The 16,353-nt window shown below is 48.6% G+C and overlaps 1 protein-coding gene across 5 annotated transcripts in view; it reads right to left on the minus strand.

Moving 5' to 3' along the window:
• Positions 1–262: 262 nt before the first annotated feature.
• CTNNA1 (catenin alpha 1) overlaps positions 263–16,353 on the minus strand; it is a 306,638-nt gene continuing 290,547 nt past the window's right edge. For all 5 annotated transcript variants that reach the window (XM_078067460.1, XM_078067463.1, XM_078067461.1 and 2 more), the window contains 7 exons: positions 11,009–11,209; positions 10,270–10,421; positions 5,520–5,630; positions 4,216–4,397; positions 3,993–4,098; positions 2,299–2,433; positions 263–1,485 (listed from right to left, as the gene is read on the minus strand). In XM_078067460.1, coding sequence (XP_077923586.1) covers positions 1,198–1,485; positions 2,299–2,433; positions 3,993–4,098; positions 4,216–4,397; positions 5,520–5,630; positions 10,270–10,421; positions 11,009–11,209 — 1,175 coding nt within the window. In that variant the 3' untranslated portion in view covers positions 263–1,197. The remainder of the gene's footprint in view (positions 1,486–2,298; positions 2,434–3,992; positions 4,099–4,215; positions 4,398–5,519; positions 5,631–10,269; positions 10,422–11,008; positions 11,210–16,353) is intronic.

Consider the following 16,353-nt stretch of genomic DNA (forward strand, 5'->3'; position numbering starts at 1 on the left):
CTGACCACCTGAAGCTCCAAATGGGAGTTCCCGAGGAGGGTGAGGCCCTCCGGGGGCGCTGGCACAGAGGCTCCAAGGCCATGCAGTTCTCAGCCTGGAGCCACAGACAGTGTGTGTTTCCGGCTGGGCGATGCTGTCCCTGGGGCAGAGGGACACGGCGAGGGCCCAGGGCACCACAGATGCTGTGGGCAAATCCCAAGAGATGTTTAATGTAAAACCCGACTCCACTAGAAGGCAAAGACAAGACCTTGGCCTCTCAGACTTGGTTTCATAGTGGACTTTATTGGGAAAAGTTAGTGTAAAAAACATTCAAATTCATAAAATTTAAATAAGACAGTAAAATTATACCTTGTAGCTATAGTAATCGCTATAGTAATCACAAATAAGGTAAAGTCTAAAATTATTATTGCCTAAGCAAACACTATTTTGTCAGGCTTCTGTTGCAAAGCCCAAGGCAGGAAACACTGCAATTATTAGAAGTGAGCCCAAGATGAATTTGCATTTGAAGCTGAGGAAAGGGAAAAAAGCATGTTCTGATTAGGGCATCACAACATTCTAGCCTGAAAAAAGCAACTTTATTAATGACCTGCAGCAGAGTACATTAGTAATTGTAACCAGGCATTAAAATTCTCATTTCGTGTCATAAAGAGAGTAATCAGTTTTCTTCATGATGCATTATGTTTTACTGAGCCTCGTGTGGTTTGTCCCTCCAAGACCTTTCTGAGAATGTCCCTTCTCCAGGCACAGCTTCCTAAGATGCATAGGTAGCTTCCTCAGGAACATCTATGGTCATGTGACACCAGCCAAACCCCCCCCCCCCCCCAGAACCCAGGGCTGGTGGAAGCTGCCTCCCTAGCCAAGGTGGACTCCGATCCCCTCCTCTCAGCCCCTAATGCCACACTGTGAACTCGCTCAAGAGTGTCACTAACAAGTTAATGTGGGTTTCTCTTTGGTTATGAAATTATTTTTTTTATTTAAGCTTACAAAAATATAGCTAGAAATGTGTTTCTGAATTCCAAAAGGATTTTTGACCAATCTAAACACAAGTATGTCCTTGCCAAATTCACCACCTGGACAGGTTTAAAATCTGCCTACGTCCCTGTGGAATCTAACATCACTGTTCTACTTAGCGGATACATTTGGGTGAAGAGCAGTGACCAATCTTTAGAAGCCCCAATAGGTGGGGGCAGGGCGGCCCTAGATGCTGTCCATGGCTTTGAACTCGCTAAGGGCCTGCACAGGGTTCACGTGCTTCTTCTGAGATGCCCGTTTAATCTTGGTCTGGGTCTCATCCTGCTTCTCTCTCTTCACCAAGGGCTTTTTCTCAGGTGCCTTCATCTTCCACGACACAGCCGGGAGGTTGAGGGAAGCCATGCCCTGAGACTTCTGATATTTGGTGGAGGCCACGTAGGACGCCTTCACCGTCTGCACCACCGCATTCATCAAGTTCTTGGCGGCCTGGATCAGGGACATGGCGCTGTCCACCTGAGAGGCACAGACAGGGCAGTGAGGACCACAGGGGCCTGGGCAGTAGCTCTCCCAATGGTTACTGACCTTATCCAAGAAAGCTGAAAATGCCTGTTTCAGATACTTAGAAGTAGAAGGAGTAGTACCAAAAACACAAGGCACCATCACCTTGCCCGTCCGCACCCCTCCACAAATCTTGATTCAGGCTCAAAACCCAGAGGAGGATCTGTGAGTGACCGCGGAGCTGTAACCACCAGCAGGGACGAGGCGGCGTCCTAGACAGAAACCCACCGCCTTTGTCATGACCCGGGGCCATCAGTATGTCGCGCATACCACGGAGTTCTCTGAAAGGAAATCCCCTGAGATGAGCAGAAGTTACAGGGAATCCGTGGAGCCCAGCAGGCCAAGCAAGAAATCCGCTCTCCCCAACCCAACGTGACGAGGGGTCCGAACCGTGGCACAGGAAACAAACCAGGGAAGAGATACCCCTCGAGCACTCCGTGAAGGGTGGAGGAGGTCTGACAAAGCCTGGCTATGTTATCTTTGTAATTTTTGAACAGGTTCAATTCCTCTCTGGGGGAAGAACAACAGGAAAGATAAAACTACTTTTTCCCAGCCAGAGGCCAGCCCGGTAATGGCTCCTGGCCGTCACCAGGTACTGCGGTTCATCAGGGCGCTGCCGACGTGCAGCCCGTGCGCGCCGAGGACGGAGAAGAAACCTGTGGTTTTTCCACAGCGCACTTTCCTGGTTTCAGGGCAGGTAAGGAATGTACGCGGACAAAAGGCTACATTCATTTTGGAAAATCACTTCTTTTCATGGATAAAACTTACCCCCGAGACGACGAGCTCCCCACCTAGATTCTGCACCTCTGCCTTGACTTTGCTGCAGATGTTGAGCTGGTGGCAGTAGAGGGCGATCCGCTGCAGGTAGGCCAGCAGGTCCTGCTTGCAGGCTGAGTCTGGGCACTGACGGGGGAGCAGCGGTTCAGCACCCAGCACCCCAGGCCTGGCCCCAACACAGCCGACCCCCCGGGCTAGCGGGGCACGCCTCAGTGCCCGCGAAGGGCAGGGGAGGGCAGTTACCAGTTACTGGCGGCACTCCGGCCCTAGGCGGCTCTGCTGGGGCCCATGTCCCTCAATGGGAGAAAAAGCCTCAGTAAGAGCCTGGTTCTGGAGAGAAGGGAGAGTGCTTTGAGCTACATAATAACCATCCAAGTGCTCTTCTGCTCACAGACACTTTACGTGCTCCTAAACATAGCATAAAAGGAGCTGTTCATGAGCGAGTAAACCGAAGCCAAGGAAAAGAACACCCAGGGACCGTGAGGTCTTGACCAGCCTCAGGGAAACTAAGGGCAGCCCCGTTCCTGTCCTGTTGCCGAAGCTGAGGGTGGCTTAGGAAGCTCCCCACCAACAATGAAATAGAGCACCTCTCTCAAGTGTTTACAGCAAACACTTCCCTCCTGTGGGGCTGGAGTGCACTGAGTGAGTTTGAGGGTGGCCTAAACGGAGGCCTGTAGGGCATGCTGGAGCTTCCGAATGTTGTGCTAAGAAGCTAGTGAAGAACTGCAGAGCCACCTCCGATCTGCGCATTAAGACCGAGCTGGCGGCCGTGGGCTGTGTGGAGTGGAAGGCAGGACGGGGGAGGAGAGGCCACCGCCGTCTAGGCCTGGGCTGGGGAGGCCTGGCCTGAGCTGGTGGCTGCAGAGAGGAAAAGACTGGATGGTGTCAAGCTGACTGTGGCTGGCAGATATACCGGGGCTTCATCCTGGACTGCAAAGAGGGGAGTCAAAAACGACTTCTAAATCTTTGGCTTGAGTGGTGAGGAGCCACTGCTACTTGTCCTGCAGCCTGGATCCTTCAGGGCAAGGAGGGGACTGCGAGGTTGGACCTGCAGGGAAAAACTCTAATGGGCAACAGGGGCTCCGATAATAAATCTTAGAGCATCAGGGGAAATGTACTGTAAAGTTGCCAGGAGATAGGAACCACCTTTGTTGAGAGATGCATATGGAAGCAAAGGGGTGAAGGCTGGGTGCCTGAGAACACGCAGCACAGGGGACAGACGCATCTGTCCCCAGCGGAGCACATCCACTTTCCAAAGCACTAGCGTGGGACTCCTAATTCTTAGGCGAAATACACCCACGAGATGCCCTTCTACCCCTAGTTCCAGTGTGTGAGGATCCGCAGAGGCAGGTCCTGGCTGGATCTGAAGGTCTGCAGCATACGGGGAGAGAACAAGCAGCGGCCCACAGGAGTGGCTGACGAGCCGCCACCACAGAGGATGGCAGGACACACGCACCTGCTCCAGAGAGGTGCTCTAACGCAAACTGGGCCTGGCTCCTAACGCTTGTCAAAGAAAAAGAGGAATTCAGAAATCCTTACAAATCTCTAATCAGGCAGGCTGACGAGTTAAGCACAAGGTTGGAGATGAGAAGAGTGCTGTGTCCCCAGAAAAATAATAGTCACCACCTTGGAATGGACCGCACTGGGCTCCCCAAAGAAACCCACGTAGCAAGCCTCTCACTCACGTGGTCTGCAATGGTCCGGCCAAGCTTATCCATCCTGGATCCGGCCTCCGCAATTTTCTTGGCAGCACTGATCACGTCTGATGTATTTTTGAGCGGTCCTTTACCTCTGACAAGAGAGAACAAGGATCGTCGTACGTAGCTGGAGATGGACAGAAAAGGAAGAGGCCTGCAAAGCAGTACAGGGTCGCCCTCTGCACACGTGGTGGGGGCAGGGGCAGCTCACCGGGTGAAGTCTGTCATCTCCATCATAATCATGCACATCTGCTTGGCCAGCACGATGATGTCATTACCACTGTCGTCCCACTTGGACACTTCGGCATCCAGCTTGCTCTTTTCTTCCTGGAAGCTGGCCACCTGTTCTGCAATCTTTGCTTTTTGCTCCTGGGGAAGCTGAGCCATGATCGCCTGGAATGAGAAGCACAGAAAGCTCTTACATAAAGAGAAGATGAAGTTCTCACAGTGCATTAGCCCAGAGTATTTCTACCAAGCAATCTATGACATAGGTAGGATAATGCTTTAATAGGTTTCGTTTTGCCTAATAAGGTCCATTTCTTCTCATTTTGAGCAGAGGTTTACAGCAGCCTGAATTTCCGACCCACTTTCAAGAACAAGTTGTAGTGTGGAGGCAAATACAGTGTGAGGGATAGAAAGCTAAGCATGGAAGCTTCCAGATCACACCTGTACAGGAACACAAGCTACTTAATTTTTTTGTAAATTCATCCTCTGCCTGCTGCCGTGGGGAGAGGACATAAGAGAAGGTGCTGATGCATGGAACCCTTTCCCTGGTGGGCCTTGTGTGGGCATTTCCTGTGGCTTCTACTTTCAGCTACTTGACATGGCATTAAAACTATCAAAGCAGCACCTGGAGGCCTGGTGCCCACCTCAAGGCCCACGGACTCCAAGCCTTGAGCTGCTCCCCACTCGGCTTCCCCAAGTGCTCTTGATGGAGTGGGGCCCAAAGCAATGATGCATTCGCTGTTCAAAATGATTTCTAAGGAGTGGAAAAAGACTCCACAGAAATATTTCTTGGCATGCTCCCAAAAACATAAACGCTATTGATTGAAGATTTAATGACTCAAATGAATGCAATGGCTCTGAATGATTTTCTTGAATGTACCAGTTATTTTTTTTTTTAACCCATGAATAATTAAATAGCTCATACCCATGGTATCATTGAGATGGGCAAAGACAGCAATCTTTTTCGAATTTCACAATCCTTTTAACAAACACTGCATTGACTGGATGCTAGGGCCTTCCCGATGCAGGGCTCTGTCATCAACCAAAGCCCCAGGGCCCAGCTGAGGCAGAGGGCTTGTTCCTGCCCTGCTCCCAGCTGAGGAGGCATTCTGGAGGAACAGACAACTGGCTAGCATGTGCCACAACTGAGGTTAACCTCAGTCCTGCTGCCAGAGAAAAGAGTGGGAAAATGGTGTTCTCAATATCGAGAGCATTTTCCTAGAAAATAAAAAGCCAAGTTCCCGGAGTCACACGGAAGGGCTGCAAAGTGAAGTCAAACATGTCCCCTACCCGGGCACTTTGGCCAGCTATCAGCTGATCATCTTCTGTCTGGACGCTTGTCCTACTTCTGACATCGAAGTCCTCCGTCTCGAAGTCAGAGTCATCCAGTTCCTCGGGGGTCTACAACCAACACAGAGATCACAAGTCAGATACAACCCCGGGCCCCTGGGCCCAATGTATGAACACCCAAAATTCTGGATTTTCATGTGCCATGTTCTAAACAGTTCTGGGGAATGAAGTTAAAATCATTCATTATTCATCTACTTAGCGGATACATTTGGGTGAAGAGCAGTGACCACTCTTCAGTGACCCCGCCTCACTGATGCACACGTGGGGTGGCCCATCCAACAAACACTGGGCAAAGGCACCACATCAACACTTCCCAAAGGATCGAGGAGTTTCTCTATGGGGGCTGGGGCTTCAACTTCCACTAGAGTCAAGACTCTCTTTGAAATCATGTACTCCTCTAACACCTGTATCCTAACACAAAGGTGAGGATTATCCTGGGTAGGAAACACACTGTATTAAAAAGGGAAATATTTTATCCAACATTAAGCAGGTTCTCATAACCTTCCCACTTGATGGCAAAAAGAAAATTAATGAATTACATAATACTGGGCTTTCTCTTAGGATACTGCTTTGAGGAGTACAAATAGGTAATGGATTTTTATGGATAGAAATCCATATTATATTTACTTTTATGAATGCAAAAAGAATATGGCAGGTAAAGTCTGAGTATGTACCAAAGACCCTGATTACCAGTCCTAGCTCTTTGCTTTAATTACGAAATAAAATTCCTATTTTGCACAACCTCCAGCCTCTCATGATTAGCTGCTGACTTGAAACATAATGTTGTCTTCTGGAAGTTATCAGTAACAGGGCAGCAGGCGGAACAGCTGGGGTTGGCTCTTGGCCCAGCTGGCCAGTCTGTGACAGGAGGGCAGTGAGGCGAGTCCCTCACCCGCACCAGGACCTAATCCAAGCCCAGCCCAAGGGCTCTCTGTGAGGCCTCAATGAGAGGACGTGTGAGGAAGCATCTGGCCAGGCCCAGACTATCTTGGGTTTGTACACAGGCAAAGGCCAAGCCTGTCCCTCAATGAGATGAGGTAAGGACAGCGGGGGTCACACCAGCAAGCCATAAGGAACACATGAATGGAAGATCCTGGAGTCTCGGACTTGGCAACATCAAATACTACACCACCACTGGCCATTTTAAATCCTAGGGTCACAGACACCTGTGGAGGATTTTTCTCAAAGAAGTGCCTCCTGATAAGAACTCTGCTTCTGTACCACCCTCGCTAGTCCAACAGAGACCCAAGAACTGTTCTTGCCAAGAAAACCCAGTACCTCCTCTTCTTTCATTCTTGCTGAGTATCTGTGTGCCAAGTACTGTTCTGGGCCCTGGAGGTACAAAATGACTAACACACAGCAATATCCCTGCTCTTACCTATATACTAATGGGAAAAATGACAAGAAACAAAATGAAAAAGTGAATTTTATCACATCAGAAAGTGATTAAAATCAATCAAGCACTGAGGGTTATATGGGAGGACCTAAGGGAGGAGTGTTCTAGCCAGATGGGGTCACCAGAACCAAGGCCCAGAGGGAGGAACTTGCCGGGGCAATTAGAGGAGCAAGGAGGCCACGGCAGAGGGACTCAGCTCACTGCCCGCATGTCACAGGTCCACTCCTGTCAACAGGAGCCCCCGGAGAGCAGCAGGCGGTGAGGTCCTAGAAGGCCTGTGGGCCAGTGTAAGGACTGGCGCCCCACACAGCCTGCGGACGGCGTGGAGCAGTGGGTAACATGATCTAACCGAAGCTTAAAAGGATCACTTGGGCTGATCTGTGGACAGGGAGACTGCAGGGATCAAGGGACGAGAACAGGGAAGCGGCTGCATGAATCCAGGTGAGTGATGTCAGCGGCCTGGCCTAGAGTGGGACCAGTGTTCAGATGTGCTCTGTACCGTGAAGGTAGGTCTGACAGGATTTGCTGATTGATAGATCAGATGTGGGGCAGGAGACCAAAAGAGCAAGCAAGAGTGAATGTGAGGTTGGGCCTGAGCAAGTGGAAGGTAGGCTGCCAGCAACTAACACGTAAGACCGGGCGGCACAGGGTGGGGGTGAAAGATCAGGAGGTGCCTGTTAGATAATAGAGCGGCAAGAGGGAGCAGGTGTGTGTGAACTCAGGAGAGTCACCCTCATGTCTTATCCACCAAGGGAATGAGGACAGTCAGAGAAGAGTTCGAGAACTTTGCTACCAGGCGTGCAGTGCACTGGTCAGAAGCTGAAGAGATGAGCACAAAGCAGCAAAGCAGACTAAGAAGGAGGGGGACACCAAGAGGTTTTCCTGAAGAGGGGAGAAATGCCGTCATGCGACACGCCTGGGGAGAGGAGCCAGAGGACAGTCTTCGGAGCACTGGGACATCCACGGAGAGAGGGGAAAGCAGAGTCCCCGTGCACAGACAAGGCAGGGGGCAGGCCGGATGTCCAGACCACCTCCGCGCCACAGAGAGATAGCAGCAGGCCACGCGGGAGGCGAGTAGGAAGGTCTGAAACCTCCCTAGGTGCTAAGGTTGGGGGGCAATGCTGGCCGGTTCCAGGACCCCCCGAGAGGCGGCTGCCAGCACTCCACCAGGCTCAGCCGAAGGCGGATTCCACGAGGACTGGACCGTGTGAGGCAACATAAGGAAGTGAAATGGGGCAAAGGAGAGTCTATGGACTAACGAGAGACGCAAAGCTAGAAAAGGAGTGAAGCAAAGACCAGAGAGGCCGAGTGAGGGTGACGAGGGAGGAAGCCTCAGGGTTGTCATAGTCCTGGAGAGCGGGAGCTGCTGAAAGGGACACGTGACACTGGTAATGACAAGAACTACGTGACTACGAAGGGAGGCTGAGGTGGAGGAGAACGGGACAGCAAGCAGCTTAAGAGTTCCTGGGGTTGGAAGGATTCTTGAATTAGAAACAGCAACGGAGCTCAAGGCGAGGGCCTGCCGCCTGGCTGCTTTACAGGCCTCCACCTCGCCCTGGCTCCAGCGCTCCTGGCGGCCCACGCCTCTGCCACCCAAGGCCCCATCCCCGTGCCCCTGCCAGGCCGCTGCCATCCTCGTGTCCCAGCACAGCTCCTGCATGGCCCGGCCCTGTGCGGGGCACATCACCTACAGTACAGCTCGTTAAAACCACCAGTACCTCTGTTTTTAAGAGAAGATGAGAGAGATGAGGGAACCTGCCTACAGTCCGAGAGCTGGAAGAGGGGCCCAGGAGGCCTGCCTGCTCCCAGGACCTGCTTTCCCCCAACAGCACTTGAGGATCTGCACGCATTTCCTCGCATGTCTGCAGTATCCACGCACTTAAACCCCTCAAAACGTTAACTTCAGACACCAATGACTCCCCTTTATCACTGAGGTTCCTTTTATTCTATTTCTAGGTATCTGTCAGTGTGAAAACGAAGTCTGGAAAAATAGGGCTGTGTTCCTTACCAGTGGTTGGTGGGACCGATCCCTTCACACCACTGAGATATGGCTGCTGGGTTTAACCTGTCATTCAGCCAGGCCAGGTTTCTTCTTGGGGCACAGGTATGAAGGGATGGAGAAAGCAAAACAACCCCCTGCCCCCCGCCCCCGACACGTCCCAGGGACCAGGAGGCAGCAGCAACAGCCAGCAGCTGGCCGGGAGATCCAGCAACACCTGGCTGTCCTCCTCAGCCCCAGGGAGGAGCAGCGGTGGTCTTGCCCAAGCATTTCTACACTGCGTACGAAACGGGTCCAGCCTCACGCAACGGCCTTAGAAATGCCTCTCCTTCCAGCTAACTATCTGGCTGGGTTCTGCAGGGTGCCAAGCTGAGAAGACAAAATGTGGGACAGGATCCCTGCCGACCTTGAGAGGTTCAACTAGCAAACCATGAAAGTAAACGAAAGCCCCCTGAGCCTACTGGCCGGACAGCACAGCCCGGCCGCTATCTGGGCAGCAGGCAGGCCCCACAGGGCAACCACGGCTCTGCAGCGAGAGCGGGGCCTGGCCCAGGCTTGCGGGACCCCCGGGGGTCCCTGGGGAGAGGGACTCACACTCCCTGCTCTCAGCTTCCAGAGCAACGAGCTCATCCTCAGCACAGCATGTGAGAGATGAAACGTTAGGGCAAGACAGCTGTGAGACCCTGCCCCGTATTACAGAGGGGTTAGTAGTTTCTCAAAACGCCTGTGTTTATGCCAACAAGGAGGGGGTGGTGGCCTTTCCCTCACCTGGTAAGAACTGCTGTGTTCTCAGAGCAAATGGGTCCAATGGGGCCCAGGGCAGGCGGCACTTCTGGGGAGCATCAGCAGTGGCCGCCACAGGCCCGCATCCCCCCCACGAATGCACTGAGGCCCCAGGAGGCTCCTGCCTCCCATCACTCCTTCAAGGACAGCGGGATTCTATGTGAAAGATAACTTCAACCTGCATTAAGGAAATACTCAACCAAAGAGGCTTCACTCTGTGTAGTTTCCCTCTAACTTACCAGAAGCCTCCTATCTGCGGGGACTGTATGCCTGAAACTAAATCCTCAAAGCCAACTCACACTAGCTGCCCTTCTTGGCCCAAGTTTGGGCTCTAACTTGCGACTAAAAGTCATTTAGACAACATAATTAAATATATCTCATTTTAACAGCTTTTAGATTCATGGTTTTAATATACTGCCACCGCATCTGCTGAGTTCCAGAATGATGCACTGCTCAAGTGTAGCGAACGATAAGCAAGAAGCTGTTACAACGTCTGAAATGCAGTTACTCACCCTTATCATCAACACCGCTTTCCTGATGTCCCGGATGCCATCGTACACCAGGCGGGAGGCATCGATAAACTCATTCTCATCCATGGGCTGGGCGGGGTCCGAGCTGAGGGCTTCCACGGCCGCCTCCACTTGCTCCGTAAAACGCGGCATGACTGTGGAGAAAGAGGCAGGGCAGACCCTGCTGGCCTGGCAGACATCATTGTTCTACCACCAGCCCTCCCTAAATCCCTCAGGGAGACATGAGGCGGCAAGGTGTATGATGAAGAGCCTCTGCCTCCACCTATGTGAGAAGCAGTTATGGTTGAAATAAATTAAATGCCATATTTTACCAAGACTCACATCATCTTTGTCTCTTTGACCAGATTTTGCAGTATCAGATTTGGATGGGTGAGCCACTGAAGTGAGATAAACTGGAGGCCTTGCTTAAGAACAGGACCCCCCCTGCTTAATTCAGTATTTATTCACTAACAAGAAACTCAACTCAGAGGGTCATCTTAAATAGTATGTTCAGAACTATTCACATCATTAGCTGTGGGACACGTGAAAGAAAGGTGAAAACACTTAATTTGGCAGATCAACTTCTCAAAGCCTGATGTTCGACCCAGACATGTCGTGTGAAGACCTGAGCTGCATCCTGATCTTGCCCTTCCTAACCACAGGGCCTGGACTCGCAGGGCGGCCCAGCCCACCCAGGCCATCTATGCGTGGGGAGCACCATAAAGGGAGGGAGTCCCCGAACCTGTGTTGGAGAGCAGCTTTGTGGCTTCCAGCACCTTCTCTGTGTAGACCCCTGGCTCATAGTTGTCCATCTCTGAGGTGACTACATGAATGACCCGAGCAGCCCGGCCTCGAATCGCACCAGCTGTGCGGTCCAGCCCATCCACATCTTTCTCTTGGAGAGCAATGACGCATTTGTTCACATCTTCCAAAATGTGATTCTCTGAAGAACGAACAAAAAGCTGAATGAGGGAGAAGGCATTCCACTAGAAGGGGACAACTGCAGGCTGGCACCTGTCGCTCACTGAGTACTCATTGCATGCCAAAGTTCCCCGTGTATCATTTCGCTGAAGAGACCAGACTCCCCGCTGGATTAACTGTCCCACAGAAATTCAACCTGTAATCACCTCCAAGAATAATAATCTTCAATTCCAGGTTTACAGAAAGTGGGAGAGATCAACTGAGATCTTTAAGGCACAATTGTTCTGTAAGCCAGGCAGAAAATTCAGATCACAGAAACCTTAATAACTTCTCTTTTCTTTAAATAATCCCACTGACCTTATGTCCAAAACAAAGTCTAAAATAGAAGAAAGGGTTCACTAGAAGTCTCTATCCTTCCAGTCCCTTGCCCCTCCCTCCAGTAGATGCCAATGGTATTCGGACAATTTGCCAAGAAGCCAGGACAGCTCTGGGATAGAAGGTGCTGGAAAGCAGAATGAATCCTCCTCTGGAGGTCACCGAGGGAGCCCACCTGAGGCAAAACATTTAGTGATCCTCTCACAGGTGCCTGTAGAACTGCTGTGGTATTTGCAAAAACCCTTGAATTGTGTTGACAGGTGGCTCCTACTAGTTTTCGAACTGGATTTGGAGGACCAACCAAAACTATTTTTCCTCAAAGCAAAATGCTTGACACTGGATTCTGGGAACCCCAGAATAAGGAGTTAGCCTCAGCTTCATCTATAATTAACAGCAAAGTGGAACCAAAATGTCCAAGAGCAGAGTAGGGATAAAATATGGGTACTATATAGCCATTAAAATGGATGATGTCAATCTGAAACGGCCGACCCAGAATGGTAAAGGGAATGTTCTCACCCAGAAATGCAGAGACCACCAGCAGACAGCCCAAATGACAGGGCTGCTCAGACTCTGTGGGGTAGGTGGGAGAGTGACATAAAGGAAAGACCCTGTGTCATCATTTGGCCAATGCCTTCCTGCTCAGAAAGGAGCTCTTCAAGACATTTAAGGACTTGTAGAAGACATGTTCACTCACTTAAGCCAAAAGAATACCTGGTACAATAGTGAAAGATTAAAGGTCCTAGTTTTTCTGGAAGAGCTAGAACAACCAGGGTAAACATAATCTGTTTAAGAAACATATCTGGTCATCTTATGCATTGACATGTCATTATTCTGCACTGCCTCCTGATTTAACCCACTTCCAGAAGCCATTCCCCTTCCCCTCGCAGGGTCTGCTAACATACTCAGTCAAGTTCTATGTGACAGTGTCTAGAAGGGAAATAACAGTAAGCTTGACCTCTTTAGATACTCCCAATAATAGAGTGGTCATGGTGCTATTTCCTTTCATGTCAAAGGGAGCCAGATGCAAGTGGTACTTAGTGTATCTATCAAAGAAGAGAGCACCACAGTGCCTTGCCTTTGGGCTTCAGGTTCCCCTGCAGACCCCAAGAGAAACCACAGCCCTCCTCTTTTTATTTCCCAAGAGACTGCGGGCAAAATGGAGTAAGATGAAAAAAAATCACAATGAGGAAGAAGTAATGATGTGAAAGGACTGAAAGTAAGTTTGGTAAAAACACATTTCCTATAAAATTAAACACACTCTGACCACGTGATCCAGGAGTTACACTCCTTGGTATTTATTCAAAGGAGCTAAAAACTTATATCCACAGAAAAACCTGCACATGAATGTTTAGGACAGCTTTGTTCATAATTGCCAAACCGCTGAAAGCAAACAAGATGTACTTCAGTGGATGAATGGAAAAAATGAAGTAAATCCAGACCATGGGATATTATTCAGCACTGACAAGAAATGAGCTATGAAGCCACGAAAAGACATGGAGAAACCTTCACTGTGTATTATTAAATGAAAAAAGCCAATCTGAAAGGCTACACACTCTATGATTCCAACCAAATGACATTCTGGAAAAGGCAACAAAACTATGGAGACAGTAAAAAATATCAGGAGTTGGAAGTGAGGAGGGAAGAACAGGAAGAGCATAGAGGACCTTTTAGGGTAATGAATACTGTATATGGCACTATAATGATGGATACGTTTGTCCAAACCCATGGAAGATACACCAACCAAGAGTGAACAGTAATGTACATGATGGACTTTGGGTGATAATGTAGTACAGGTTCATCAACTGTAACAAATGTGCCACCATGATGGGGGATGCTGATGATGGGGGAAGCTGTGCATGTGTGGGGTTACAGAGAGAGAGAAAATCTCTGTACCCTCCTCTTAATTTTGCTGTGAATTTTTCTTTCTTTTCTTTAAATAAATTATTTCCAGTGAAAGCCAAAATATAGTATGAATTCCTATTACAGAAAGGAAAAATGAATTACCACAGTATAGCTAAGAAGACCCTAATTCAAAAATTAGAGGGGACTTGCTAGGGTTTCCATCACTGTACTATTAACAGAGAAAATGTATTAAACTTTTTACATAAATTTTAGGGAGGATATGTGAACCAATCGTTAAGAATAAACGGGTGGGCGGGCGCCTGGGTGGCTCAGTCATTAAGCATCTGCCTTTGGCTCAGGTCATGATCCCAGGGTCCTGGGATCGAGCCCCGCATCGGGCTCCCTGCTCGGCGGGAAGCCTGCTTCTCTCTCTCCCGCTGTCCCTGCTTGTGTTCCCTCTCTCCTGTGCCTGTCAATTAAATAAATAAAATCTTAAAAAAAAAAGAATAAATGGGTGGGGAGCCCATCAGAAGCATCTTTTATATATAAACTCTCTATATAATTAATGTAAACTGAACAGACTGGTATTGAGCCTGCACGCCATACTGTGGGTTAAGAACTGCTGCTTTTGCTAAACCTATTTTACATTTGTATTTCGTATCACCAAGGAAAGGAAAATAAAAGGAAGAAAAGGAAGGAAAAAGTATTGCGAACTAAGCCACGGACCAATGTTTCCGTATGTCGTTGATTTTAAAATTCATCCTCGTTTCAGGATTGTTAGTACAGGGGAGGAAACACATCTTCGAATCAATGAAGCATGGCATTCTTTTTCGTTCATTAGACAAAGTAGCCCAAACTTCCACCAAGGATTTGTTAACCTTCATCTAGACACCTATGTTTTGAAAAATCAATTTTGACTTTCTTGAATTCACACTGGCTTTCTTCCAATGAACCTAAACCAGGGAAGGGCTTGCCATGCTTTAGCAACAAAGGAAGCCTTCTATTTCGGGAAGCTGACTAAAGTAATAGTCTCTACTGGCCCTAACAGCTGTCTCTAGGAAAGCCCCATCCAGCTGAGGCCACCACATACCCAGGACACAAGCACCAACTCTGCTCGCTGTACTTCAGCCCTAAGGCAGAAATGAGTTTCCACTGGACATGTACAAACAAGGGAGGGCTGGAGGTGCCTGTGCTAACCTAAACCATAAATTATGTTAGCTTTACCTGAATCACCAAGGAAACTCAGCATGGGTCCACTAGGAGTAGACACACCAATCTGTACCCCATTAGCACTCTGTTCAACATCACAGGTGCCTCTAAGAGGAAAAAAGTCACATACACAACAGTCTATCTAACAAGGGGTCGTATTATGGACACTATTATATGTTTTTCATTTGAAAACCTTTCTAGGCCTGCCTCCACCCCTCTATCTCATTCTTTTTGATGACTGCAAAGTACCCTACTGAATAGATGTAGGGGCCATAATTTACGTATCTAGTCTTCTCTTAGACATTTTAGTTGACATGAACATCCTTGTACAGCTATTTTGGCAAACATGTGGGTACATACCCCTGGGGGAAATTTCTAGCAATAGGATTACTAAGTCAAAAGGCGTATATGTTTAACGTAGATGTGTGGTGCCTAATTGCCCTCTAGGCACCAAGCCAACTGGCATTCTCCAAAAAGCCTGCATGAACTCATACTTCAATCCATGATGAGTAACAGGGCCCATTCTGTGTACCCTTTGCTCTGGCTATCCTTACTGGTGTAAACTTATGCAGAGAAAGGAGATGATAATATTAATACTTCATATACAGGGGCACCTGGGTAGCTCATTTGGTGAAGCCTCCGACTCTTGGTTTTGGCTCACGTCATGACTTTAGGGCAATGGGATCCAGCCCCATGTCGGGATTCACTCTGTGGAGTCTGGGATTCTCTCCCTCTGCCCCTCCCCACACTCATGCATGCATGCACGTGCTCTCTAAAATAAATAAATAAAATCTTTTAAAAAATAAAATTAAAAAACACCATTAATTAATGAGGAAACCAGGGCACATAAGTATTAACTGAACTGCCCAAGGTCACACAGCTAGTGGGCATGGGAGTCAGAAATCACACCCAACTTCACCATGACCATATCTGTAGTTTCACAGGTTTTTTGCATAATCCTATTATTTAATGGCCTTCCATTAAAAAAAAAAAGTAATAACTGCCTTCAATCAGACCAAATTCTTTGGGCACACTGACACTTAGTGAAGAAGTACAAATTACCACTCTTAGGTGTTGCCCTAAAGTATCTAATGCACTATACTATTTGTTTCCAAGAGCGTAAGGTAAAGAAATGTAATAAACCCAATTAGAACCACTCTAACCAAACACTTGGGAAAAAAAAAAAAAAAGGAACTAAAACTTCCACATGTAAGCAGAATAAATGCATAAGACAGTAAATTGCATTTCCATGGAAAACGTTTATCAAATACAATTCAAATGAAATTCAAACAGTCTTTATCACTTTGATAAATTTCAAACTCCTGTCCTTAAGGGATCAGTCAATATATACATACTTGGGGTTTGCTGAATGCGCTCTACCATCTTAACCATCTCCAATATTTACAAGGCACGTTCTGAATACAACTTGGTGAAAAGAAGCCCCCACTCCCCCTTCCCTGGCGGGGGGGCGGGGGCATGCATGACATCTGTTTTCAAGTGCCACTGTCTCATATTTGATATACAGGGACCCAAGTTTCCACTGCCCTGCAGCCTCATGAAATGCTTGGTAGCTTTAACAGATTATACACAAAATGACCATTACTTCTTGAGCCACAAATTTAGGTATGACTTGTGGCAAGTATGGGGGAACTTTGGGAACCCAAGGTACTGAATACGCAGGAACAATAGAGAGAAAGCAGTACTATTCCCTAAGTAACTTACCCATGGAGGGGTTCTTGG

The sequence above is a fragment of the Halichoerus grypus genome, chromosome 2, assembly GCF_964656455.1.
Source record: "Halichoerus grypus chromosome 2, mHalGry1.hap1.1, whole genome shotgun sequence".
Lineage (NCBI taxonomy): Eukaryota > Metazoa > Chordata > Mammalia > Carnivora > Phocidae > Halichoerus > Halichoerus grypus.